The 25459-nt window shown below is 42.3% G+C and overlaps 2 protein-coding genes across 6 annotated transcripts; one reads left to right on the top strand and one right to left on the bottom strand.

Annotated features, from left to right (window-relative positions):
- Nucleotides 1-607: 607 nt before the first annotated feature.
- On the top strand, nucleotides 608-8807 carry fbxl5 (F-box and leucine-rich repeat protein 5). The gene is made up of 11 exons (XM_037114449.1): nucleotides 608-766; nucleotides 1473-1688; nucleotides 2505-2600; nucleotides 2818-3013; nucleotides 3438-3623; nucleotides 3778-3903; nucleotides 4375-4529; nucleotides 4622-4704; nucleotides 5329-6063; nucleotides 6547-6695; nucleotides 7627-8807. Exons 1-11 carry the CDS (start codon nucleotides 683-685, stop codon nucleotides 7701-7703), a joined length of 2103 nt encoding a protein of 700 aa, XP_036970344.1. The 5' UTR covers nucleotides 608-682; the 3' UTR covers nucleotides 7704-8807.
- cc2d2a (coiled-coil and C2 domain containing 2A) lies at nucleotides 6712-25170 on the bottom strand. 5 transcript variants are annotated; one of them, XM_037114444.1, is made up of 40 exons: nucleotides 24930-25170; nucleotides 24726-24807; nucleotides 24456-24509; nucleotides 24151-24231; nucleotides 23520-23685; nucleotides 22705-22796; nucleotides 22456-22557; nucleotides 22295-22375; nucleotides 22010-22213; nucleotides 21769-21928; nucleotides 21521-21657; nucleotides 21289-21420; nucleotides 19357-19566; nucleotides 19144-19250; nucleotides 18898-19038; nucleotides 18247-18403; nucleotides 17658-17929; nucleotides 17268-17445; nucleotides 17008-17161; nucleotides 16704-16851; nucleotides 15585-15723; nucleotides 15286-15489; nucleotides 15086-15178; nucleotides 14904-14995; nucleotides 13143-13310; nucleotides 12970-13027; nucleotides 12767-12876; nucleotides 12514-12610; nucleotides 12337-12435; nucleotides 12054-12230; nucleotides 11741-11755; nucleotides 11418-11621; nucleotides 11229-11318; nucleotides 11030-11143; nucleotides 10806-10940; nucleotides 10414-10536; nucleotides 10269-10327; nucleotides 10003-10180; nucleotides 9665-9858; nucleotides 6712-6734 (listed from the first exon to the last, which is right to left on the bottom strand). In XM_037114444.1, exons 3-39 carry the CDS (start codon nucleotides 24459-24461, stop codon nucleotides 9673-9675), a joined length of 4869 nt encoding a protein of 1622 aa, XP_036970339.1. In that variant the 5' UTR covers nucleotides 24462-24509; nucleotides 24726-24807; nucleotides 24930-25170; the 3' UTR covers nucleotides 6712-6734; nucleotides 9665-9672. The 5 variants fall into 5 exon arrangements, with proteins under 5 accessions (XP_036970339.1, XP_036970340.1, XP_036970343.1 ...); XM_037114445.1 differs by lacking the exon at nucleotides 6712-6734 and having other exon boundaries at nucleotides 9186-9858; nucleotides 12970-13024; XM_037114448.1 differs by lacking the exon at nucleotides 6712-6734 and having other exon boundaries at nucleotides 9186-9858; nucleotides 23553-23685.
- Between the last annotated feature and the right edge of the window lie 289 nt (nucleotides 25171-25459).

Raw genomic sequence — 25459 nt, 5'->3', positions numbered from 1 at the left:
ATATGACGTCATTAATTTGGACAAGATGTGTGGAGCCCCCTGTTGGTCTCTTACAGAGAGTGCAGTCGGTCATGATAAATTTACTTTGGGTACCACAGAGTCTGCAAAAAGAAGATGGGGAGCAGAGCAGCTGCTCTCAGGTTGCATTTTGTAACCCTTTACCTCCTTGGATATGATGATGCGATGGGAAAACAATAACAAGCTATTATTAATAAGTATATTAATACTAATTTTAAGAAGAGCAACAGATTTAGGTCGAGATGCGTCTTTGTTTTTAATAAAGAGTAATTTTATTTGGCTGTATGACTTAATGGACTCTGTTCAAATAGGGCATTGGTTATTTTAAAGTGATTTTAAGCGTTGAAATTATCTCTCTTTATCTGTCTGTCTTTATCTGTCTCCCAAATCAAATAAGTTACCATACTGAAATTTGAAACCTCCTGCAATCCAATGCAATGCCAACGTGCTCTTGTGTTTTGTAATCTTTCTATTCTTTAAGGTTTGTAAAAACATGTTTGCATCCATCCCCTCGATTTACAGTGAAATGTCTCATGAATCGATCCCAGATCAGTGTTTGTGGCCACACGGCTACTCTGTGGTCACATGACTCGCCCGGCCACGCCTCCCATTTTGATTGTATCACCGTCTGTTCAGATGACGCACTGAGCTCCAGTGTGTGAAGATGGCTCTTTTTCCGGACGAGGTGGATGTTTTTACTGTCCCACACTGGCGAATGAAGCAGCTGGTGGGCCTATATTGCGAAAAGGTGAGTGTGATTAAATGTCGGTTGTTAATTTTGAGTTTGACAAAGGAATTGACAACGGCGTGAGGCCAACGGACGAGTGAACGCCAGCTAGCACGGCAGCTAGCTTGTTGCCTTAGCAGTCAGGGTTCAGTCTGTCGAGGCAGCTGAGCTGTCCGATGATTGTCTCACCATTAGACCGGGATGTTAGCTCCGCAGAGCGGCTTATGGACGTGAATTTAGCGTTATATATGGATATTTACTTAGCCAGCTGTGTGAACCAATCTGTTGGGTTGCTCTTAATAAACTTCCAGTAAACAAGGCTTGCTAACTGGTGTAGCTAGCTAGCTCAACTTGACGTTACTTACAATGCAGCTTGTTATGCAACGTGCTTTAAGTATCACAACGCAGTTACTAATGTTTCCACAAACTGTGTGTACTATTGAATGTTTCCTAGCTACCAGCACCTGTCAGACAAGCTCTGTTAGCAACATTAGCTAATGCACGGTGGGTGTGCTAATGTAAGTTACAGAGTGTACTGCTGTAATGCCAGCTGTCTGGAGTTTACACTGTGTCGTGCCGCAGCACCTGTGTTGGGTCACGTATACGAGTTATTGTGATGCAATGGTGTCACCAAACGTGCTTGTGAGCATGTTTATGACATGGTTCTCAGTGTGAACACACCTGGCTGATAAATACGCGTTTCCTTTCATTTTTTTTTCTTCCACAGTTGTCAAAAACCAACTTCTCCAACAACAATGATTTCCGCTCGTTTCTTCAGTCACTTTGCGCCACCTTCAAGGAATTCAAGATGCACGAACAAATAGAGAATGAGTACATTATCGGCCTGCTGCAACAGCGCTGCTGCACGGTGTACAACGTGCACTCCGACAACAAGCTCTCAGAGATGTTATCCCTCTTTGAAAAGGGGCTGCACAACGTCAAGGTAAGCATGCACTGATGTTTCAGAATGTAGTTTATGGTCGTGACATCGCTTTGCATTGCACTCACCATTTACACCCAGGCATTTATTAGAGGGAAACTTTACTACTTCTGCAAAGCTCAGCTGATGCTTGATGCTCAGTGGTAGGGCACACATAACACTCTATCAATAAAATAACTATCATTTTAGCCACACGGGATTGCAATACCAACTACATCAAATGCTACATTTCATGTACACGTTAATTATTAAGACAGGCTATAATTTATGTATCATCATAAATTTAGCTTAAGTTTTTGTCATATTTAGTGGGGTAACAACTTAAGATTTTATAAGGCTGGTTGCAGAAAGAAGTGGGCTGAATAGTGTAATAAGGGCAGGGTTGTTTTGGGGATCTGCTTAACAAAAGAGAAGAGTTATTGTTCTCTCTCAAGCCACGGGCAGACCCAAAAATGAGCAGAATGATGCAATTGTGTAAATCTCCGCTTCTGCTCTGCGGCCAGTTTGTAAAACGGAAATGAACATTGTGTTGCTTTGGATCGAGATCCAGGGTGAAGATGCTTCTTGTGAGAAACACAAAATGAGATATTTGATGACATGATGAGATATTTTACATAGTTGGAGAACATTGTATTTTCCTTAATTGTTGACAAGACTGTGCAGGATATTAGATCAGAGAAGGTTATAAGTAATCTAATCTAGCTTCTTAAAAAAATATATATATAAACATGTGACTGCATTTTTACTTTATTAGTTATGACCAGACCAAAATGGATTTTGTGGATTGTAAGGAATTTATCTTTTCTTATTTGTTTTTAGAGTGAATATGAGCAGCTTAACTATGCCCAGCAGCTGAAGGAGAGACTAGAAGCTTTCACCCAGGATTTTCTGCCCCACATGAAGGAAGAAGAAGAGGTATATGATGTTCAGATATCTTTTTAGTGTCTATGTACTGTAAGCACCTTATTAATTTGATTTAATTTTAGAGAATTTAATTGGTTCCCCAAAGAATCGGTAAGACTAAATTGTCGTCAGGAAGGAATCGACGGAACATAATTAAAATGTTTTTCTTAACACCCCAGTGAATTGCACTATTGCAAGCTGTTTATAAACTAAAGGAGATTCGTTGCAGGTGTTTCAGCCTATGCTCATGCAGTACTTCACCTATGAGGAGCTCAAGGACATCAAGAAACAGGTGATAGCACAGCACTGTAGCCAACAGCAGTGGGACTGTGCCGCTGAGGTGCTGAAGGGCTTCACTTTGTGGAGCCAGGCAGAGGAGCTGCAGAAGGCCTTTAAATACGCTGATCACGAGAAGACAGATTATGGTGAGTATAATGCTAGAACACTAAATATTATTATGAAACAAGCCAACAATCATAACAAATTTGAAGCAACTCTTCATGTTTCACATACCTGAAGTGAGGTTGTGGCATATGTGAACCTTAAGGACTATCATCAGAGTTTGAATTGGTTGCAGCCGAATGACTAGTTCTCCCAAGGCGTTTGTGTGCAGAAGGCCTCTTTAAGAGGAAAGCCTTGCTATGACTAAGACTGTGAGTCAGCATGCAAAATAACAGGACGTTGACACTGAGGCAGCTATATGGAACTCAGTCATCACTTTCCTACTGTGAAGTGACAAAATGTCTTTTGTAAAGAAGGTCTATGTAATTATTTGTCATGGCATTTGTAAAAGGTACATTTTAATTATTTTGACATTTGAGTCAAAGCTGTTTTTGTCCTCTTCCTCAGAACTGGAAAAGAACGGCAATTCTTCAACCCACATCTCTCAGCTTCCTACAGAAATCTTGCTGAGGCTGTTCCTCTATTTGGGCCCTGATGATCTGTGTCGCTGTAGTCAAGTGTGCAGCTCGTGGTCAGAGCTGGCCAAGACCGGCTCTTTGTGGAGGCACCTCTACCCTGTGCGCTGGGCCAGAGGTACGCTGCTGACAGCCAGTGATTACCTGAAGGAATAAAGTATTGTTTACTTTGTTAGACTTTCCCTGGGATAAGGACAAAAGACTGAATTCCATTATTTTAACTATGAAGTGGTGGGGCACTGTTCATTTATGATTTTGTGTCTCTGATGTAGGTGATTATTATAGTGGTCCCCCTGGAGATCTGGACCAGGACCCAGACGAGGACTGGGTGAAGAGTCGGCAGAATGAGGGTCGAGCCTATCAGGAATGGGACGAGGACGCTGATGTTGATGAGTCTGGTGAGGTTTGGTCTGTAGCAATGTGCATGTCTCAGCTAGTGAGATAGTATGCATGATCATTTCAGCAAGAAGCTAACAGAAAGGTGTCTATAATCATAATAAAACTAAAAAAATGAGCAGATATAGTCTACAAAATCAAGTCTTCATTAACAATCAAACAGTATCAAAAGGCACATTTCTGATATTTTGCTTTGGCTGTCAAGTTAAAGGGCAATTTTAAAAAAAAGATTATATAATCTAAAAAAATGTGCCAAAGATCTTGTGGCATGGCACTCCACATTCACTCACATGCTCTTGTGGTAAAACCTTTATCGCCTTAAATAACCTTTTATGGGACACAGAGTTTGCACTGTGTGATCTCAGGCTGCACTCTGGCATAAAAACTGTAAAGTGGCTTTCTGTGCCTAGTGGTGATGATTAAAATGAGTTCTGTCTCAAAATTGAGTAATTGTGTTGTTGGTGTCTCTTTAGATATGTCGGGCCATACACAGGGCTCCCTGGCAATTAGCACTGCTAAGCGAGAGAAGAGGCTTCTGAATGGGATCATCCAGAACCTCTTGCCAGTCGTCGGGCCATCTGTCAAGTCCATTGTTCTGGCGTACAGTTCTACTGTCTCAAGTAAAATGGTATGCAGCAGAAAATCTTTAATTTGACTCTGGAACTGCACAAATGAAGATTGTATCAAGTCTCAACTGTTATGCTTTTGTCCTCTTCTCAGGTACGCCAGATCCTCAGTTTCTGCCCCAATATCACTCACCTGGACCTGACCCAGACTGATGTTACAGATTTTGCATTTGACAGGTAAATAATAAAAGACATTAAAAATACCACTAAGTCACTCAAGCAATATTACATGAGAGCTTGTGCAAGTGCCACAGTCTTAAGTCGTCATCGTCAGGCCAAATGGTAAAGCAGTTACCAACAAAATAATGTTGTAATAATATGTAATTGAAAGACAGTACATGGGGTCTGACTTATGACTAGAAAACACTGTCACACCAGATTCCTCTGTAAGAGAGCATTGTTTACTAATAATAGGCCGACCCATAGTAACAACCTAGCAACAGAGACAATTTCTAGTCCTTATCGAGTCGGCCTTGAGCTAACTTGAATGCTCTCAATAGATTAGTGATTTCCAATAAACACAAAGTTCCCCTGCTAGCTCAGTGTCATTGTCTCCAGACATCTGAATTATGTTTTTTTCCACAGACCAATTTAGCTGCCATGTAAGCAAACTTGACATGAACTTTTAAGGTAGTACTGCTGTGCCCCCCGCTTACTGGCACAGCTGGTGGGCAAGGTGTGTCCTCATGCTGATATGAGCACATTGACAAGTCTATGTCCCGGGTAAACCTGGCTGACCCAGGTCACTTTTTTTCTATCTCAGTCCTCCTCACTGTGTTCTTGCTCTCCTCCCACTTTCAGCTGGTCCTCTCTCGGAGCCTGTCTGTCTCTGGAGCACCTGGATTTCTCGGGTTGTGAGAAGATTACTGATCACACCCTGAAGAAACTGTCCGTCGGCCTGGGTGACCTCACGTCTTCCACCTGCTTCGACAAACGCTCAGACCGACGAGCCAAGCTCCTCAAAAGTTCTCCAATACCCATCACGCTTATGGATGAGAGAAGCCTACATCCAGTGGGGCGGAAGCAGCAGGCCATGATTTTCAAACAAGGGACTGGGCGTTGGGGCGCTGCTTGCACCCCCACACGAGTGTGGGTCCTGGACACCTCAGACCTCGCTGATATTGAAGATGCAGCAGAGTGGAGCCGTCGTGATGGGCTGCCTCTCCCTGAAGCAGAGAGCTTTGTAGAGGCACAGCTTGTGGGAGGCTCGTGCTGCTGCAGGAGGAGCAGGAGGCGTGGGCACAGGACTGGTTCCAAAGCCTCCTACTTGCATCAGCAGTATGCCATGTCTGGGGAAATGTTTTGTGGTCACTCCACCTGCTGCACTAGTGACACGGCCCTCAGGACTTTTACTGGGCCCCAGTGCGAGTCAGGCCCCACCAGAAGCAGCACTGCAGAATTTCGGACTAAATGCTCCTCATCTAGGGGCCTGCAGTGTGTGGGCCATGAAAACAGGACTGACCATTCAGAGGCTAAACGCTCACTGAGATTTCTCAGCCTCTCTGGATGTTACCAAGTCACAGATTTGGGCTTGAGGTAAAGATCATGCATAGCTGTAATTAAACCAACACAAATTCCCCTATGTAACACTTTAAATAGTATCATTTCACCTACAAGTCTGGGTTTAGATTAATTTGACGGGTTTGTACCTTCAGAAACTGCTGTGATGCAGTGAGACGAGGGAGTCGTCTTCAATGGATACCGCAACTGTTTCATAACAGTATTTAGTGGTCAGCGGCAAATGTAGTTTTGTCAGTGCAAGCTGAAAACAGAAGATGGTGTAATAACATGTGGGTGGTGTCATTTGTGACCCTGCAGCCTTTTCCCACGTACACAGTTTGGGTCTGATCCAGTCTGAGGGGTAGTGTTAAAACACTGGCAAAGTAGAAATGCTGATTATTAAATTACATGACACTAGCTTTAGTCAACATCATGGTTCTTTTTAAGGGAAGACTGGATTATCAGTGTTCATCACGATATTGCTGCACCTGTAATGAAGCTGCACTGTGTGTGTTGCAGGGCTCTGTCGCAGCGCGGCGGGCTTCCTCTCCTGGAGCATCTCAACCTGTCTGGCTGCCTCTTCATCACCGAGGTGGGGCTGCAGGAGCTGGTGTCAGCCTGTCCTTCGCTCAATGATGAGCACTTCTATTACTGCGACAACATCAACGGTAACACTCCCAAGGGAAACTGTTGGGGGTCCTTTTTTCCTTTGAAACACATTTGTACACACTGATGATCTTGTGAAGCACTTTAGTGAAAGGCTGTGTTATGGTAAATATGTAAGATATGGTCAGATGAGTTAAAATCGTTCAAAAATCAACACAGTGTGACCAAACAAACAACAGTGAAGATGTTACGTTAAAGGCGTCTGTGTACTGTGTTACAAAAATGCCTACCGATGTTAGCTCGCTCACTGCTAGCCCCGGCCCATCCTGTCACGCAATACCACTTTGTACCATGAGGTACCTCTCTCTGTCCCCCAAGTCAAATTCTTGGTCAGAAAATCACCTCTGTGTTGTATCCCGTCAGAAAACTGCCTTTAGTCCCAGTCTGGTGTCCAGCTGTGTTAAGTGGGAGGCAGCTGAGGCCAGATGAGCGAAGTTCCATCAGTCGTGGTAAATCTCCTCATCTGAGGTTGCAGTTTAGGCAGAACACCATCAGCTAATAGTTCTGTTCAGCTCCACTGCTAACTGAGCTACTTGCCAACAGCAGCTAGATGCTACAGCAGAGAGTGTAGTGGTTATGCCGCCCCCTATCGTTCTGCTGCTGTTTTGAAATTCTGGCCGTTTCTTTCAAATTGCCCATTTAAACTCTGTGTGAATATGTCACCGTGAATGTTGAAATTTATTGCAATGTGTGGCAACTGTTACATTACAACATTACTAACCCCACGTGCATAGCATGTGTCCCAGTGTAAGTAATAGGTGCTACTGAGGTGAAAGGTAAGTAGGCATTACAGTAGCCAGTATGATGCCTTCAGTATTCATTCTTTTAAATTAATGTGATAACTCATTTTTAAGTACTGATGTAGAGTGTGTACGTTACTTGTCCTACTGCATGCAGCTCAGAGGATGACCCCCGTTTGGTGTTTGTCCCCAGGTCCCCACGCAGACACGGCCAGCGGATGCCAGAACCTACAGTGTGGTTTCAGGGCCTGCTGTCGCTCTGGAGAGTGATCCTGCCAAGCAACCAACTCTCCCTAAAATGTCACGTCTCCTTTTTATTGCACTTTATCCTGGAAATACCGGTTGCTGTATTTTGTGTCACTTATAAAATTGTTTCTGGATGAAACTGTAATTTTGCTCCCGTTATTTCCGTTTTCCATCTATATTAAATGGAAATAATCTTTTAGATAAGGAAAAGCTAAAAGAGGTGATAATGGATTTGAAGTGTCTGAAAATGTACATCCTGGGTCCTTTCTTGGATTTGAGAAATTTTAAAGAAACGAGAGAAGCATAAACACCAAGTACTTTGTGTTTTCTGTAGTTAAAAACCCAGTTTCTTTTTGTCAATAAAACTAAACTGATTCTTCTCCTCCCCCTGCTTGGTTTAGTTGAGCTGTTTTATAATCAACACAGTGTAGACTTACTGACAAAAGTGATGTCTTCTTATTTCACCTTAAGTGTAATTTGTTTGAAAGCGTGATATGGCAAATTTAAGAAGTGAACTGATCGCTGCCTCCTCTTAGATTGTAGCTGACTGTTGCAGTTGGCTGCCATGTTGTTGACAGTTACGAGTCAGCACATATTAACATATAATCCCACTGTACATGGAGGACTGTTTGAAAACCCCTGTGTTCTCTAGTTCACTGTTGATGCCGGCACAGCTACCGTTAAGTTACTGAGACATCAGCGAAAGATGAACAGACATAGGGTATAAAACATAATGCTGCAGCGTAGTCTTAACCATTTTGTGATACCAGATGTTCATAGCCACCAAAAAAGGCGTTGTGCTTTTTATTTTTCTTCTTATGCACTCCAATGCTGTGGGCGAACAAATGGACCAATGTTCTGTTCATGTAAGAGGGATTTTAATTTGTTAAACACAACAAGAGAGTATAATTAGAAGCTGAGAGGGAAATTAGATGAATAACTTCAGACTGGGAGGAGTTGACTACTGACTACTGTTGACTACTACTCGGTCAGCTTTCAGTAGATTGTACTTCATCTGTAATCATTCTGCAGCAGGCTTTCTTTGCTCGTTCAAAAGTCTTGCATGAGGAGTTCGATTGGAGATGTTCAATTAATTAACAGAACAATAAAAGTATCTTGGGGTTCAGAGCTCTGTTGTTGGGTCGTTCTTAATTATTTTGTGAACATAATGAAGCAAAGCAGAAACTGAAAAGCTGAAAAAGTTGTATTTAATTTGTCTGAACTCATTAAAAGGTGCCATATGTGAGAATGGTAGTTCAAAACAAAACCTGAAGAAATTTGGTACTATGTGAAAGATGTATTGTGTTGCAAAGATATCTGTTTAAGTTAGCATCCTAACCAGGTAGCCACATTTTTTATGTTTTTTTTGTTTTTGTTTTTTTTTTACCCTGAAGTGAGTGTCAAAAAAAAAACCAAACACCTGCCACATCCAGGCAGAGTGAGCTCATACGCCTGCTAGCTGCCCGGCTAACTGAGGTCAGGTGGCCAATTCTCACACATTGCACCTTTTTTGTTTTTTTTTTTAAGAAAAAAAAAAACATACAAAAATGCGAGCTCAAGTGTGCTGAGCTATCAGGTATTTATATACGTATGGTTGCTTTTGGTAATGTTGTTAAGGCATTTCTTTAGTTTGCTACTATTCTGCCCCTCCATATGTCATAATAGATACATAAAATAATGGAAATACATTTTAATAGTGTCCAATACAACAGCAACACAAACTACAGCCTCAAAAAAGGCTATTTTCTATCAGCATCAAGAGCAACTGAACATGATCACACTCAGAAGAAGCGATTCAATGCAAAGTTATTATTTTGTGATGGATTTGATTTACAAGACTGGTACCTGAGTATTATTAAAATATCTATATTATAAAATCCATTTAATACTGTGCAAACATAGTGCGAGCAGTGAAATTACAATCATTGGCTTAAATAAAGCTAAAGTGATTTCTATACAGAAGCACATGTGGTTCAGAGTGATACCTCTTGTCTCACGTGCGCACCAGTGAGGCCAGGTACACCCACACAGACAGGACATGATTAGGGTAGGGATGCACATACACAGCCAGGGCAAACTCCACATTTGATCCCTGAATGTTGTGAACTCCAGTGCTGTGCACCGCCTCAATGATGGGCCCAATCTCAGAGAAAGGCAGATGCAGGGGGAATCCTGAAATCTAAAAAAAGAAAAAAAAAGGCCTGTCAGTTGTAATTTACAGTGCTTTCTTCTCTCTGACATTGTCAAAATAATACACTGACATCATCACTTGGTGGCTCACTCCAGGGAATATATTTACAGGCACTCCCACTTCAAGTCTCACCCTGTGGTCTCCCAGCAGGCTCTGCAGCTCATGGCGATGCCCCTCAGCCATGTCCTGCCCACCGCTCAGCTCCAGTTTGGGCAGGAACTGTTTCAGGGTACTGGTGCAGTAGCGGTTCCAGCGGGTTGGGTGACGAGGCCGCCACTCCATGATCTTCTCCTTCAGGATCTTCTCAATGCTGTGGAGGGCGAGATGGGACAGTAAATGGGTTTTGTCTTGCGTGGAGCTGCTGCCCAACAAATCAGCACGACTCAGTGGTAACTTGCCTGTCCTGAAGGTCTGCTGCGGCTGCTTTGTCTGCACGCTTGTATGACAGCTGCTCCGGCTGAAGAAAAGAAAATTGAAAATAAGAATTGTAAAAAATTACAAGTGAGCATTCAACAGGATTAAACAGAAACCTTGAACACTCACTTGCACACTTGACAGCCCGGGGTGAGTGAATGATCGGGAGAAAAACGGCTTCCACATATTGGCTTTTGAGACGTCAAAATTTATTGTCATTGGTGACGTATATTCTTGAATGTTGAGCCACACCTGTGTAAAAAGAAAAAAAGAAAAAATCTGAATTCAATAATCTGCTGTAACATTAAAAAATGAAAGATGAAATGCCACATCATGAGCTGGTGAACTAATGTCATATAAGCTGCTATTATTATCCATCCTGAGTGAAGAGAAATTTTTTAAATGGCTACAGCAAATTCTAAGTAATTTCTCTCAATGCCACCTGTGATTTGACAGAATTACAGCTGTCCACCTGTGACTGGATCACTCAGGGTGGATGGTGTTACCATCTTTTCACTCACATTGTCAGCGTTGACCAGGGAACCAACTCTCTGCAGGGGGCAGAAGGTGTCATACTGTCCGTAGTACTGACCACTGCTGGGATTCCAGATCAGGTAGCGGCTCTGCTCATATGTCAGCACGTAGGCTGTGGGTCCCTGAGGAAGAAGTCAAAAAGCTCAGGGCTGCTGCAGAGAGAAATCAGATTTCATTTATTTTGGATCTTTTTATTTTTTTTTAAACACACCTCTGGAATAGCAGTGCCAATTATAAGCCAGGCTTTTTTGCCCATAGACAGGAAGTAGTTGCACAAAAGTACAGCATGCTCTTCTTCATCCCCTGCTAGGAGGGTGAGAAATTCCTAAAAACAAGAAGAGGAAACACAAAGTACAGTAAGATGGTCATTCTGGCTGCTCTAGCAATCAAGTCACAGAGGATCCACTCACTGCACAGGTGCTCCACAGGTCACAGGTGCCAGAAAATGAAACCCTGTCTGGCAGAGAAGGGATGAGCGAGACGAACCGGGCGACCAGAGCCTGCGTAAAGATGGAGTCAGTCTGTTAAACCGTTACTGCAGAGGAAGATAGTGGTGATTGAGCAGCCTCTAAATGCATTCACTTCAATCAAGCGATTACCGTGGCCTCCTGCGAGTTTTCGGGGAATGCGTCCAGTAACTCCTGCGGTGGACTGAGCGGTTTAATGTAACGTGTGATGAACACCGTCTTCCCGTTGAGATCTATGACTGTGGTGATGCAGGGTCGGTCCGGGTAAGCCCGAGCTGCGTCCCTCTCGAATCTCTCTGCAGCCTGAAGCAGATGCTCATCCTCTTGGCTATCAAACTGTATGGAAAGGTCAAAGGTTACAGCAGAGCAATACAGGTCAGCAGCACTGTGTAAATGAATTTATATGCTTCAACAGTGATGTGGTGAACTAGGAAAAAAAAAAGGACGAGTGTTACCTTCACTTCCTTTATCTAGCACATGCAGCAGACGCATAAGCATACAAGTGACACAAAAGGATGAGAAATAAAGGAACAAATTACCACAATGATGCACGACCACCGAGCACAAACAACTAACATATTTCCTTTTGTGAAAATGATTGAAAGTGAACATATGTGAAGGAATATTAACATTAATCTTAAATGAAATGTATGCAACACACACACACACACACACACACTAAAACAAACTGGCACACAGTGATGCAGGCTGGGTACTAACAAAGCAGACGGGATCCATCCTCCAGTTTGTCACTTAAATACAACTTACCTTCTCCCTGATCGTCTCTCCGGGCACCAGCTGAGGTTCAATGGTGATGAAGAGTGTGATGAACGCTCCCTCGCTCAGGCTCCGCAACGTATCATAACCACCATTAGTGCCGTGGCTGCGCTCCTTGCTGTAGCCCAGCAACACTGCCGGTGTGTTCACCTTGAATGTTCCATCAATCTATCCGATAGTGTCAAAAAAATAGAATAAAACATTAGTTAGAAGATTAGGAAGACATTGTAATAAGTGTGAGTTGTAAAAAATACACAACAACAAAGAGTCTCACCCTGGACTGAGAGTAAATGGTGCTGAAAGGAATCTTGACAGAGCCCAGCCAGTGCTTCTCCACCCGGGTGTGTATCGACCTCCCTTTGTCTTTGTCGGTCTGAGGAGCAAAAGGTTCAACTCTGAAGCAAAGAACAACTCGAGGAACAGAATCTGATTCAATCACGGTTTTACTCACCACTCCAGTTTCATAAACCACCTCATCAAATATGTTGATGAAGACTTCATCTTTGACTGACTGCAAACTCGCAGTGCTGTAGTCGCCATTTGGCGCACTGCAGAGAGATTTCATTTGTTAGTGATATCTGACTTGTAAAATGAACCACAAAGGAGCAATACAACAGTGTAGACACACTCTGTTACAAGTAAAACTAATTAATTGAAAAAATAAATAAATTAAAAAATAAATAAATAAATTCCACATTTTTCACCTAAATGGCAGCTGTAGCTCCTCGTTCCAGGAGGGGTTCGGTCCTTCAGCTGTGGTGGTTTGAAGCACTGTGCGCTGGAAGGAAACCTCAACAAAGGGCCTCACTTGTACCTACATTGCACAAGTAACAAACACACACAGGATATGAAATAAATGTTGCAAACAATCAGCTGTAAAGAACAGTTTTATTTAGGTGTATTTTACCTGGCTGATAAGCCAATCACTGCCCTGGATGGCCGTCTGAGAAGACTGTCCTGGTCTACTGAAATGAAAACCCATCGACACATTATCTATGAGGATTCTTCATTCCCATTTCTGACGTCAAAAGAGGATTTCTATTCTCTTCAAAAAAACAAAGGAAAAAAAATGACACTCACTTGCTCTGGGGCCTGCGAACGGGGACATCATACGCCCGGATAATGTTGACGAGCAGCTTGATGTCGCCGTTGGACAGATTCTGAGCCGTCACCTTCTTCCTTTCTTTCCTCTGAGGTTTCAGCGGTCGTTTTGGTTCAGCCAGCTTGAAAAGGTTTAGTCCCAGAATCCTGAGTGTCACAACAAGCAGCTGTTATCATCCACTAAGCAACCTCCAGGAAAGTCTAACTTAATCTACTGAGAGATTAAGAAAAATGTTCTTTGTTCACATGGTGGGATAGGATTTTTACCACCAATAGTACTCAGTCCCTCCAGGTGTTTGCAAATTTATGATAATAATAATAATAATAATAATAATAATAATAATAATAATAATAATAATAATAATAATAATAATAATAATAATAATAATAATTTGGGGCCTCAACATCTTTTTTCATGTTCTTTTATGGCAACAGTAAGAAAGTAAGCAACTAAAAGCTGTTTAGAAATGAGACAACCAAGATGAGAGTTGTTCATATTGAGCTTCTTATTATGTATTTACTGTGCACTACTACTACAAATATGCAGGATTCCATTGTGGCCCCGAGTGCAGCCAAGAAGAGGATTGTTTCACTTGTTTGAACAAAGGAAACATACCAGCATATTACAGGCAAAACTGCACAAGTCCAATGGTGCCTCGCCAAGTGTTAAGGTATGTGTTGCCATAGCTGAAGTGAAATCAGGACAAACACATACTGTTTTGTTACACTTGTACACACAGTCTGTCAGCTGCTTTTCATTATTATAGCAAGCAAACCTAGATAAATAACTCACATTTTTCCTGTGTGTAAATATATGAAATTACTATAATAAGTCAACACATTGACAACATTATTAATTACTACCTAATAAAAAATATTAGAAGAGCAAAATCACAAAAAAACAGCAACACCCAAAAAAATCTCTGCAAAATCCTAAAAGCACTGAATACGACACGATAATGGTCACTACTACTGCGCTGGTACTCAGGGTTCAAACAGTATGGGGGAACATGGACACAGAGGGTGGGGAAAAAAATAAAAGAAACTCTAAGCACATACCCCGGACCTGCACCACTGTTAAAAATGCAAAGCAGAGGAATAACAGAAAAATGGAACAGAAAAGATTATAACACGCACTTTCAATAACGAACAAAAATTTGCAAAGTGACACCCAGCAGTGTGATTGGCGTTGAGATACATCACTGTGTATAAATCAGCGCACAGGCCATCACACAATTTTCTGTTATTGTGTCCACATGTTGTGAAACCTGCACTAGGACAGTTCCAGAGGAGAGTATTACTCAGCCAGGGGAATGTTATGTTGAGCTTGAGATCAAACAGGCTGAAGCCACGCCGGTCCAACAAACGTCCTGACATCAGCCTGTGATTTATATCGACCCTGTCACTCTCTCTGATTGGCTGATTTGGCTGATGGTCCCACAGTGCAAAGTAATCCAAGTTATCTAACCGTTCCTTTATAACTTGGGGAATTCAGGCTCTCTTTGCGATACTTCAATTTGTTTTGACAAAAGGAACAAGTTTACGAGATGATCAATTATGATAAGGGAATAAGAACTTTGTTTACATGCTTGAATTACCCTTTTCTTTTTTAAATGGCAGGAAAAATAAATATCATGTTAAAAAGCAGAACAAAAACATGAAAGAATGTCAGTTGCGAAAGACGGGAGTTAAAAGTTTGACAGAATATGTAGTCAGTTGATAAATCTGAGGAATATTTACCCGATGCTTGGTATCTCCTCTTCTATCACCAAGTCAGACAGAAGGAAGTGATGCTTGGCAAGAATAAACCTGTTGAGGACTGCTTCTCGGATCTGTGGGAAAACAACATTGTTCACGCTTGGCGCCGTTCACCTTAAAAACTGGTGCGACACAAACATGTTTACATCACACTGGTTACTCACCTTCTGGTGTTGTTTGGCTTTGCGGGCTCGCTGTGGATCCAGGTGGTCTCGGGTGTCGATTTCCTCTCCTTCTTTCAGCCTCCTCTCATATTCCTGAAAACATTTTCAACCAAAAGAGAAAAAAAAAGATATACATCATACATCTCAATTCTGCCTTATCCAGGATATTCTGGGATATAATAAATATTTGGAAGACTGACCTGGAACACCTTATCAGTGACCTCCCTCTCCAGAGCGGGAACACACTTGTAATTCCGAAACTCGGCCACTTCCTGGTTCCTGAGCCTGAGCAGGCGGAATCTTTTGGACCTCTCCAGCTCTTCATCGGTCACAAAGTTGAACTCCTCCTGCAGCTGCTCTAGACGGAAGTACTCGGGAGCCGTTACCTCTCCGCTACTGGCCAGCTGAGGAACCACAGGTACAAAGACAGACGCCATGTTTTCATTCCCAGATTGCTGACATTGCTTGCTCATGCACAGTGCCGTATTCTGATACCCACTTTCAGCAGCTGCATGATGGCGCCATTTTTGGGGTCGTTGGGGTCCAGCCGCGACTGTGTTGCCCACTCTCCAATTTTTTTCATGTCATAGAGTCCAGATGCCCCGATATATGTGACGGCATCAAGACGGTCCAAGCCACTAAAAACACAAAGACAGTGAGTAGAACTTTGAACTACAAGCATATACAATTCACATTTGCAACTCATAAGATCAAATAAAATACTTGTTGTGGCTGTATTTGAAAATATCCTTTCGTTGCTCCTCATATTCTCTGTCAACGTCAATACAGCTGATCTCACGGCACAGCTGATGACTGCTGTTCAACATATTATAGTAATTAGATGAATTTTTCAGTGATGACAGAAAGCTGCAGTTTAGACAGAAATACAGCCCCAAATCACTAACATGCCACTTTGTACTCATATTATCACAGGACCTCTGTGTTTGGCATTGTGCTCTGCTTCTTTCTTTTTACAGACACGATGGATTTGCACATGATTAAGATCACAGATGTGAGACCTTCTCTGTCTCTTTCAGTCATTTTTACAAGTCTGTGGACAATTTGAGTTGTTTAATGCTGCTAGACTGTGGATTTCCTTCTTTCAACAACTCGAGTTGGATTTTCTGTGACAGTCCAAAGGATGTGACTTAATGCATGTTCCTGAGCGCCTCTCTCTTCTCCGCTAATAGAGAGCGTAGGAGCTTGTCAGAAGAAGACAGTAAAATCTTTATTTGATCACATATCACACAATGTCCAACATCGTGAAACGGGTACTCTGCATTTAATCCAGCACATACCAAGTGAATACTTTTCAAAGCCCCCCCTGCTGCAAAGCCTTTGAAGCAAAAAATAAAACTTAAAATGATTGACTACCTATACTAAACAACCTTAAAATATGAGCAACTTGCCCAGTTTATACTATCATAAAATTTATACGATCATATCATGCTGATATAAACTGAAACCACATGCTGCCTGTACGTTTGGAGAATCAGTTCCAAAATGTGTGGTATTCTTTAAAAAATGATCAGCAGTGATGTATATCATAGAGAACATGTTGTTTATGAGACAAGTGAACATGCAAAACCACCAGTACATATCCTTTGAGCAATTTCACCTGGGTAAGCCGCCTGGTTGTTGAGACACAGGAGGGGCAAGTGGTACGTCATCCTCCCCGATCCCCCAAGAAACACAGCAAGACAGCTTCCCAGAGGTCAACAGGGTCTGTTTGTTACTGCCATCAGCCTCAAAGGAGAGAGGCACGTCTGACGAGTCACACAAAGAGAAGGACAGAGACTGAAATGACAGGTGCCTGTCCGACAAATGTGAGGGCTATGAATCACATTCAAATATAAACGTCATCCCTGGAGTTGGAAAACATTTGCGGCTGACAGTGTTTCAGATCAAATTAAGGTGTTTACCACTTCCTACACCATCGTGGTCGTACATCACTCTCTGGTTGCTGCTGAACTCAAATTCCTCCAGAGTGCCGGTACCCGTCAAAACTGACGGCTCTGGCACCGGAATATACACTTGAGCCAGGAGGGAGCATGATGAGCCAATCTCCTCAAACACCTGCCCGCACACACAAACACACAAACAAGAGGCAGAAATGAGGAAAAGGTAGTAATCTATCAAACTGTGGGTTAGTAACAGCATGACAAATGTCTCTGTACTGTACCTGCAGACTGATGCTCTGTGGACAGTTAACTATCTTGAGATTGAAGATCTGACCAAAGTGAACTCTGAAATCAGAGTTTAAGGAGCGGCTGTCCGTTCTCGAAACTTCTTTGTCGTTGTATAGGATCTTGATGAAAAGAGAGCGCCTTGTGACATCCTCTCTTCGAGCTGTTTCAGGCCTGAAAACAAGGAGCAAACATACATGAGGAAAAAGTACCAAAGCAGACATGCAGTCTATCTTTATGAGTTGTTTCATTTCGGTCTCAGTGTTAAACAAGTAAACAACCTGCCAGAACGTGAGATAAATAGATTTATTTTCTGTATTTCAGCCTAATTACTAAAGTCTGTGATTCGATGCAAAATCTCAAATTTTCATATTTTCATCTCTTACCTGGGGCAGAGTTCACTGGCGGTGATGTTTCCAGATGCAGACAGCTCAGGAATCAAGATGGCCTCTCCAGGTTTCCTGCGTATCCTGGAGGCTTTCTCTCTGACCTGCTGCTCTATAGAATCAAAATCTGGCTTCTCTGGAGGCTCAGGCTTTGGGGGACCTTCTTCAGCAGGACCTTCTGATTCACTCGCCTCCTGGTCTTCGTCTTCCTCTTCTGTGTCGTCCTGTGCCTGGCCTTTCCTCTTCTTTTTTTTCTTCTTCTTTTTGGCTTTCTGAAAACAATAAATACAAGATATAAGGGGCAAGGCTGTTCTTAATTCAAGTCAGAATTTGAACTTAATTTATCTACTATTCTTCATGAGATGAAGATGAGATGATTCTATTTAACAGATCTGAAAACAGATCCCTTCGATTTGACCAAGATTCAGACTGAGCAGAACATCTTTCAGTTGAAAAAAACAACTTGTGAATGCTGTCTAGTGGAAGAACTTTGTAATGGTGACACAATTTCTAAACCTAGCTGGGCATAGTTTCCCAACAGCTTATTATCATAAATCTGCTGATTTATCAGTGTAGCTCTGGCAGGTACCTGTTTCCTCCTCCAGAGTTTCCACTCTTCCAGCTGTTTCTTGTACTCTGCCAGCTTTCTCTGGTAGTCCTCTTCGCTCTCTGCCTCCAGTTCCACGACCTCTGCCAAGATCTCATCTTCGTACTCTCGCTCATCCGAGGCGTGGTCCACGTTCTCTCTGGAGTAAGATTGTAAAAAAGAATTGTGGATTAATGACAATGGGGAAAACAATATGTTGGACAAAATACCTTCACACAACTAGCAGGCATTTGCTAGTAGTAAAAAAAGTACATGTTTTGTAATATTTTTCTTTTTCTTTAGTTTACATGTTTGTGTTTTTTATTGTAGTTTTTGTAATTCATGACCATTTCATGACTTTTAAATTAATAATATATTTTTTTAAATGTAATTATTATTTTGTTGAAATTTTATCTATTTCCTTTTTCTTTCGTAATTTTTTTTATTTGTTCTGCAGTCATGTGTGAACTCTTGTTTAGTGTGTTTTCTAAGGTGATCTTTTGTCTCCTTAAAAATGTGTTTGTTGTTGTTAAAACTAAAAGCAATAAAGATATTACATGCAGGTGGGGTAGAGTTACACATGTAAATGTGTTCCTCTTGAAACACATTTCTGCACCACCAGTAAATGTGTTATTACAAAGAGGGGCCGATTACCTCCTGAGGTAGAGCTTAAAGGGCGTGTTGGTGTACTTCTGAAGGTCTCTCTGGGCCTTGAGCTCCTTCCACACTTTAACTATGTTCTTCAGCAGGGTCCGGTCTTTCTCCTGCTCACTGTCTCGCAGCTGCCGAGTGTTCCTGTGATATTCAGAGGAAAAACACAGCGTGTAAAGTTATGGTGCTAAAGGGTCCCTGTTTGTAGACTGAGCGGGACTTGGATGGAACGTGATCTTGGGTACTCACCGAACCTCCAGACTGTACTCAGATATCCTCTGCTGCATGACTGGAGTGAGGCTCTGCCCGCCATGGACGTTGAGCATATTCCGCAGTGCGATCCGGGATCCGTTCAACTAGTGCACACACAGGAAACAAGAAACACACCAGATATTAAGTTTTACTTATACTTCATTTTGTTATGTATTCAGGAATGTTTAACAATACGATGCTGAAGCTTACCTTGTCAGTGAGGTGTCCTGTCAGATTATTGTGCTGCCTGGTGAGGTACTGATCATACAACTGGGCTAAACGAGCCCCCAGGACGTGTTCGCGACTGAAGAGTGGATGATGGGAGAAGATCAGCCCAGAGACGTCAACATCGAGCTGGTAGTCTCCTTCAGGGTCAGCTGAACCAGCGATATACAGATAAGCATACTTGGATTTGACTGCCTGGAGGATAGAACAACATCATCCATCATGCAATGCTCGGAAAAAATAATAATCACACAACTGTGTCACACAAGTATGTGTGTGAGGATGAAATAGTTGGCAAGATTGACAGCAGCACGAGGGGAATGTTGTTAATAGAAGTTATGCGTGACAACAATGAATCATGACCACCCAGTGAAACTACAATGGGCGCTCTGTTTTCTAAATGATCACATACAGCAGCTGTGTCTCCAGTATTAAAAAAAAAAGAAAAGATGTGTGAACAGAAAACCTTCTTTGATGACACTAGTTGAATACACACTTGCTGCACACTCAGGCACTCCCAACCAGTGAAGCATTTCTGAACACTGTTTTGGATCTGTGTAACGTGCATTGTCAGTTTTTATTTTCACGTTTAGATATTTATTTCATTTTGCCTCCATGGTCAGTCACATCCTCGCACAATTTGAGATGAATACATTTAGGAGTGTGAATAAAGTCCAGAATGAGCTGCTTCTGCTGTGAATTAATGAGGCGGTTCCATTTCCACACTACACAGGTAAAACATTTTCCATGCAGTATCACATATTTACCTAAAACAGATCATTCACAGATTCAGTTAAACTTCTTATCATTTTATGTGGATCCAGATGAACTGGAGCGCTACTGGATGGAATTGTGTAACCCACCAAAAGAAGATCCACTTGTGTGATAGTATGGGAAGTCAGAACACTTTCCAAAACTATGCCCACTTGCAAATCCTTATTTCTGTCTGCCAGCAACATCTGTGCCAATTAAGTTTTTTCAGCTGCTGGAATTATTGTTAACCAACAGAGATCTTGCCTTCGTTTGCCACACAATTGCATTCACCCAATGAAAATGCCATTGTCAAAGTGCCACACATTGCAGCAGCATCTAAAACACAATTTGGTTCAACATAAACAGTTCCAAATGGCCTTTGTAATATATGCAACATTGCTATAATCAATGTTTAACCTTTTGATTTAATTGTGCTCGTTTCTGACTATTTTGTAGAGTTTTCTTAATTTCAGACTGGTCAACTTGTCCAAGTTCAAATTTATGTTGAAACATAGTCAGTGAATTATTTGTAGGGAAAATCCCTACTGTGGACATTATGTCTGCTGATTATGTTCAGGTGCATTACCACCAACAACTGCACTACTAAACTGGCGCAACGCAGTAGACTGTGGTGAATTGTGGCATTCAATTAGCTCTGACCACTGTTCCGAAGTACAAGTAGTGTTAGGAAATATGTGCATTATATGTGTATTGATATTTCCGACTGCCCTACTATCTGCAATTGTATGGACACTACTATGGGTATTGGGACAGACCAACGTTTTTAAACACAACATTCTTGTTTGAAGCTAAAAATAGACAGTTAGAAAAAAAAATCCATTAAAAGCTCAAATTCAATTTCAAAAGGTGACTTCACACTGCCCACAATCACCAGCTGGAGTTTTGATGTAGCTGTACTGTGCACTGAAGTGTCAGCCTCTACCTATTTTCTGTTTCCTGATAACAAACGCCTCCTCCCTTTCTGTTCCTTTGTACCAAATGCCAAACTGCCCTTTTGCTTTTTTTCAAAATGGCAGAACGGTGAGAGAACACTCAAGTCTGAGGGAGCCGTAACACTTTCAGTGCACAAACGTGCACGCTGCTTCAGATGTGGCAAATGAATAGAGTGATCGAAGTGAGAGTCAAAGCGGGTGCGTGTCTGACCTTCCTGTACACAGTGTGCAGTGCAGGGTCCATGTCCTCCTCCATCTGGAACAGAGGGGGTCTGGTGGATGATTCCTTTATGGGGTCAGGCAGAGCCATGATCCTGCCGTCATCTCCAAACCACTTCTTTCCCTAAATAAATCATTGTTAAAAAGATACATGTTGAAAGATTTCAGAATAAAGTCAGTGCAGGTGACGCTGCTGAATAATCTGGCATGTTGTTTGACATTACCTCCTCTGTTTTCAGAATGCGGTTCTCCAGAATGTTCTCATTGGTCAGAGATACAGAAGGCCTCTCCCCTGCATAAAGACCCTCGTCCTCCAGGAAACGAGGCTTCATGTTTTCGGGCAGTTTAATGGAGGTTGGGACTGTTGTGATGAATTAAAGACAGTTGATATTCTGGACAAAATATTAAAGATAACATCACAGTAGCTGAAGGTGTGTATGTGAATCAAGTACTTTTGCAAATGACGGAATACCTGTTCGAAAACTTGGTGTGAAGAGAAGCTCACTTTCCTGCTGAATACTTTTTCTGTACCCAACATACTCCGCCTTCTTCACTTCCAGAAAGTCCTGGGACGATTGTTCAATGACGAACAAATCCCCCTCCTCATCTCGTACTAGAGGGGCGTCTTCACTCTACAGTGACAGTAAAGACTGTTTAATGCCACTGCAGTCAGTCAGTCATAATACATACCATATCATTTCTTATGACTTTACCTGGTCTTCATGTTCATCCTGATCAGCTTCATCCACTTCAGCATCTTCCTGCTCATCATCGTCTTCTTCATCTCCGTCCTCGGCTGCTTTTTTCTGTTTTTTTCTTTTCCTGCTAATCTTCTCCGTCTCCTCTTGTGGATCAGGCTCAAAGTTGAATGTAAAGAAATTGTATGCCTCCTCTGCAGTGGGTACACCTTTTGATGCCTGAGTATGCAAAGAACACATGAATTGTAAAACACAAAGCATTTGTTCTTAAAATTATTGCAATTCTGTTTCCAGTCATACTCGTCTTGCTACTTCTCGGAACTTGACCCTGGTGCTGAGGGTTGGGGGGACATCCTGTCTTCCAGCTCTTTCTGGATCAACCTGAAAAACACTGGGAGTTAAACCTCCACTGCTTACTATATGGGTACAATCATGGCTGACAACTGAGGAAGAATGCTCACCGCTCGGTCAAACCTCGTCACAGTGTCTCTGTCTCTGAGACTCTGGAGGCGACTGGCTGGCTCAGGAGAGACCTCCTGCGGCTGAGCATTCTCAACTTTAGCCTGGAACACAGGAAGCCACATTTTAATACTAATTTGCAAAAGCAAATGTTTGCAAAAGAGGTGGTTTTGGAATCTGATATCTTTCCAAATCTCAATCAAACACAGGCTAGTTTGTTTAAAAGGAAAAAAAAAAAGAGTTAGGATTACTCTGGCTGCTCTCCGTTTCTCCTCCAGGCGGCGTGTCACAAAGTCGTCTAAATGCTGAGAGTCAGCGGTATGCTGAACTCTGGAGGAGAGACCTACCAGACAAAGCATATAATGGAACAATAATTACATGTTTTACTCAGCCTTTCATTTTCTGTTATTCAGTATTTCCAGATTAACACAATTCTAAGTCTTCATTTTTATAGCTATAGTAGGTGTTGTACGGTTTTACTCTACAATGTTTTGGTCACTTTGGAAAGTATTTAAAAACATTTCTGTGCTAAAACATTCTTACACTGCAAGGTAAAATATGTTTTTGCCATGTCTTTTTGAGACGTCTGTTCAACATTCACCACTGATGTCCAAGTGACATCGTCGGACAACCTACCTATGCTGGATGACAAAAACATAGTTTTTAATAAACATGATGGATAGATCACCAAGTTAAGAGCATGCCTCATGCAGACTACTGAGGTTAAGGTTCAAATCCACCCTGTAGCTTTTGCTAGATGGCGTAAGATGTGGCCGTCATATGAACTTTCATTCTGAACCACAATAAGTTTCTTAGCTAAAGTTGAAATTGTGTAAGAAATTACATTCTAAAAACTTAAATTCTGAACCCTGTGTGGATGTCATTTGGACATCAAAAGAGAACGTTTAGAAGACGTCACAAAAATGTTCATACTGGCCCTCCACTGGACGTCTTTTCTACAAAGACGTTGAATTGATGTTTGTTGGATATGTTTTTGCTCAGCGGGGAACAGCAAAAAAGCATCAACAGAGAGGAGGAAGATTTTTAAAAAAACATGGACAGCAACCTCTCAGCGAACCAGTGGGAGGTCTTGACAAACCCTCGGGGTCGGCTGCCTTTTCAGATGGACCTTCATCTTCACTGCGCTGCTGAACGGTGGAGATCTCCTCCACATCATCATCATCATCATCATCATCAACCTGGGTCCCTTGGGCTGAAGACCGTTCAAGCACCTGATGTATACCAAGAGATGAAAGAATGATGTATACTATACTTCTAAGTGGGTCCTATGAAAGTTATTCACTGGATTAAAGGTACAGTATGTGAGCAGTGGGCACTTCAAATTTATACTCCAAATAAACAGAGGGCAGCATCATGGCCAGAGTAACTAGTTAACTAAATTAGCCATGAGGCTAGTGCTCCTACTAGCTGGATCTGCCCAGGCTAGGAGCATCAGGGGAGTGTTAATGTTTTGGTTTTTGTAATGGCGCTATCACCATTTGTGGTAAAATGCAGCTAAGGGGTTGCTGATTAGCATGCTAACGTCTGAAGACATCTCTGTACCACAATGCACAGATGTCTCTGACCCAACATCAAACCTGTTGTTTCCTACAACTGGTTGTAATTTAATGGTTTAAACTTAGATTCATAATGCCCCTTTAAAGAATGAGAGCTGAGGGTGTGAGAGGGAGGTGTACCCGTTTCTTCCGCCTTTGCAGCTGAGCCTTTAAGGTGCGTTTAAGTGTCTCACCCGGGTCTTCATCGCTGCTTTGTTGTTCCTGGTGTGACACAAGCATCCAGTTAAGAAAAGCAGCAACTTCAAACATGCACATGAGAACTGTACTTCTGTCCACACGGCTATTTAGCTCAGCTGGAAAAAAAAATGGGTTCACGTGCAGAAGGGAGAGAGAGAGGGAGCACTGTTGTTGAGCAGCCAGCAGCAGAACACACAGGTGGGCAACTACAGCCTACAGGTTAAGCTACGGAACACACACACACCGACCTTCATAGACGTTTGTAGTCTCCCCTTACTCAGTTTGGTAGACGGAACCAGAGCCTGTCGAGTATAGTTAGATTTACTAAAGCGTTAGCAGCTCTTGTATCCGTCCCTGTGTGTCTCTCGCTTTGAGGGCCGCCCTCAAAGTCATGTCGAGTCTTGTTAAAGTCGAGCAGGGCTCTTGTACAGGGTTATTGTCAGTCCACAGACACAACGGGAGATATTATGTATATTCTCAGTTGCAGTAATTTAAGATATAAGTCGAACAGCTTTTACCTGAACATCGTCCTCATCTTTATTTTTTCCCAGAGTGTCCCGCAGAGCTCGGTGCTTCGTTCGCAGCCTTTCTCGAATCTCACTAAGATGGGAACAGAGGTATTATTGAGCTAAAGTTAGCTTAGATAGCTAAAGAAGAAAAAGGGCATAACTTATCGAAGGAACAACTTAAACGAAGACAGAGAGCAGCTAACGTTAAGTTACCTTGGGGAGGCCAGGGTGGCGGTGATAGTTTTCCCTTCAGTGCGTTAACTTAGCAAACTAATGAAAAAAGCGACCCGACTATGTCCACTGTTGTTGTGGCATAGTCTTTATTAAAACCAGTGAATTTGCTTAATAAATTAAAATAACCGTTATTTTATGCACAGGATATTTCCCATGAGTGCTTACTAAACCAGCACCGTTATCGCTGCCTAGTAACGAGATAAACTACTTCTCAACCTACCTTGACTATTAGCACCGATGCATCCTAACAGCACTTCCGTCAATCTCAGGTTTCTATAGGTCCAACGGACTGTCAATCAAACAACTTGCCGGCGAACGACCCGCCTTCTACGGAATCCGAGAAGCGAGAAAAGCGCAAGAGCAAAACGGTGTCCTTCCCTCCAGCTGGTGTTTTTGTCTCTCTTGCCAGTGAAAACATCACGGCTGACCTGTTTTGACTCTTCAAATCGTATTTTGCAACATCTTTGTCCCACACATGCTTCAGGTTTTGCAAAGGGGGACACTCAGAC

This window comes from Acanthopagrus latus, chromosome 11, assembly GCF_904848185.1.
Source record: "Acanthopagrus latus isolate v.2019 chromosome 11, fAcaLat1.1, whole genome shotgun sequence".
NCBI classification, from domain to species: Eukaryota; Metazoa; Chordata; class Actinopteri; order Spariformes; family Sparidae; genus Acanthopagrus; species Acanthopagrus latus.
This window is presented reverse-complemented; position numbering and strand designations above follow the sequence as displayed.

Coding starts and splice junctions, on each gene's coding strand:
- cc2d2a (XM_037114444.1), bottom strand. Junction 21,658..21,768: donor CACACCAAGTTTTCGAACAG/GTATTCCGTCAT, acceptor TCATCACAACAG/TCCCAACCTCCATTAAACTG. Junction 13,311..14,903: donor GAGGAGATACCAAGCATCGG/GTAAATATTCCT, acceptor TGTGACACTCAG/GATTCTGGGACTAAACCTTT.
- fbxl5 (XM_037114449.1), top strand. CDS start 683: ATGGCTCTTTTTCCGGACGAGGTGGATGTTTTTACTGTCCCACACTGG. Junction 3,014..3,437: donor TCACGAGAAGACAGATTATG/GTGAGTATAATG, acceptor CCTCTTCCTCAG/AACTGGAAAAGAACGGCAAT. Junction 6,064..6,546: donor GTCACAGATTTGGGCTTGAG/GTAAAGATCATG, acceptor TGTGTGTTGCAG/GGCTCTGTCGCAGCGCGGCG.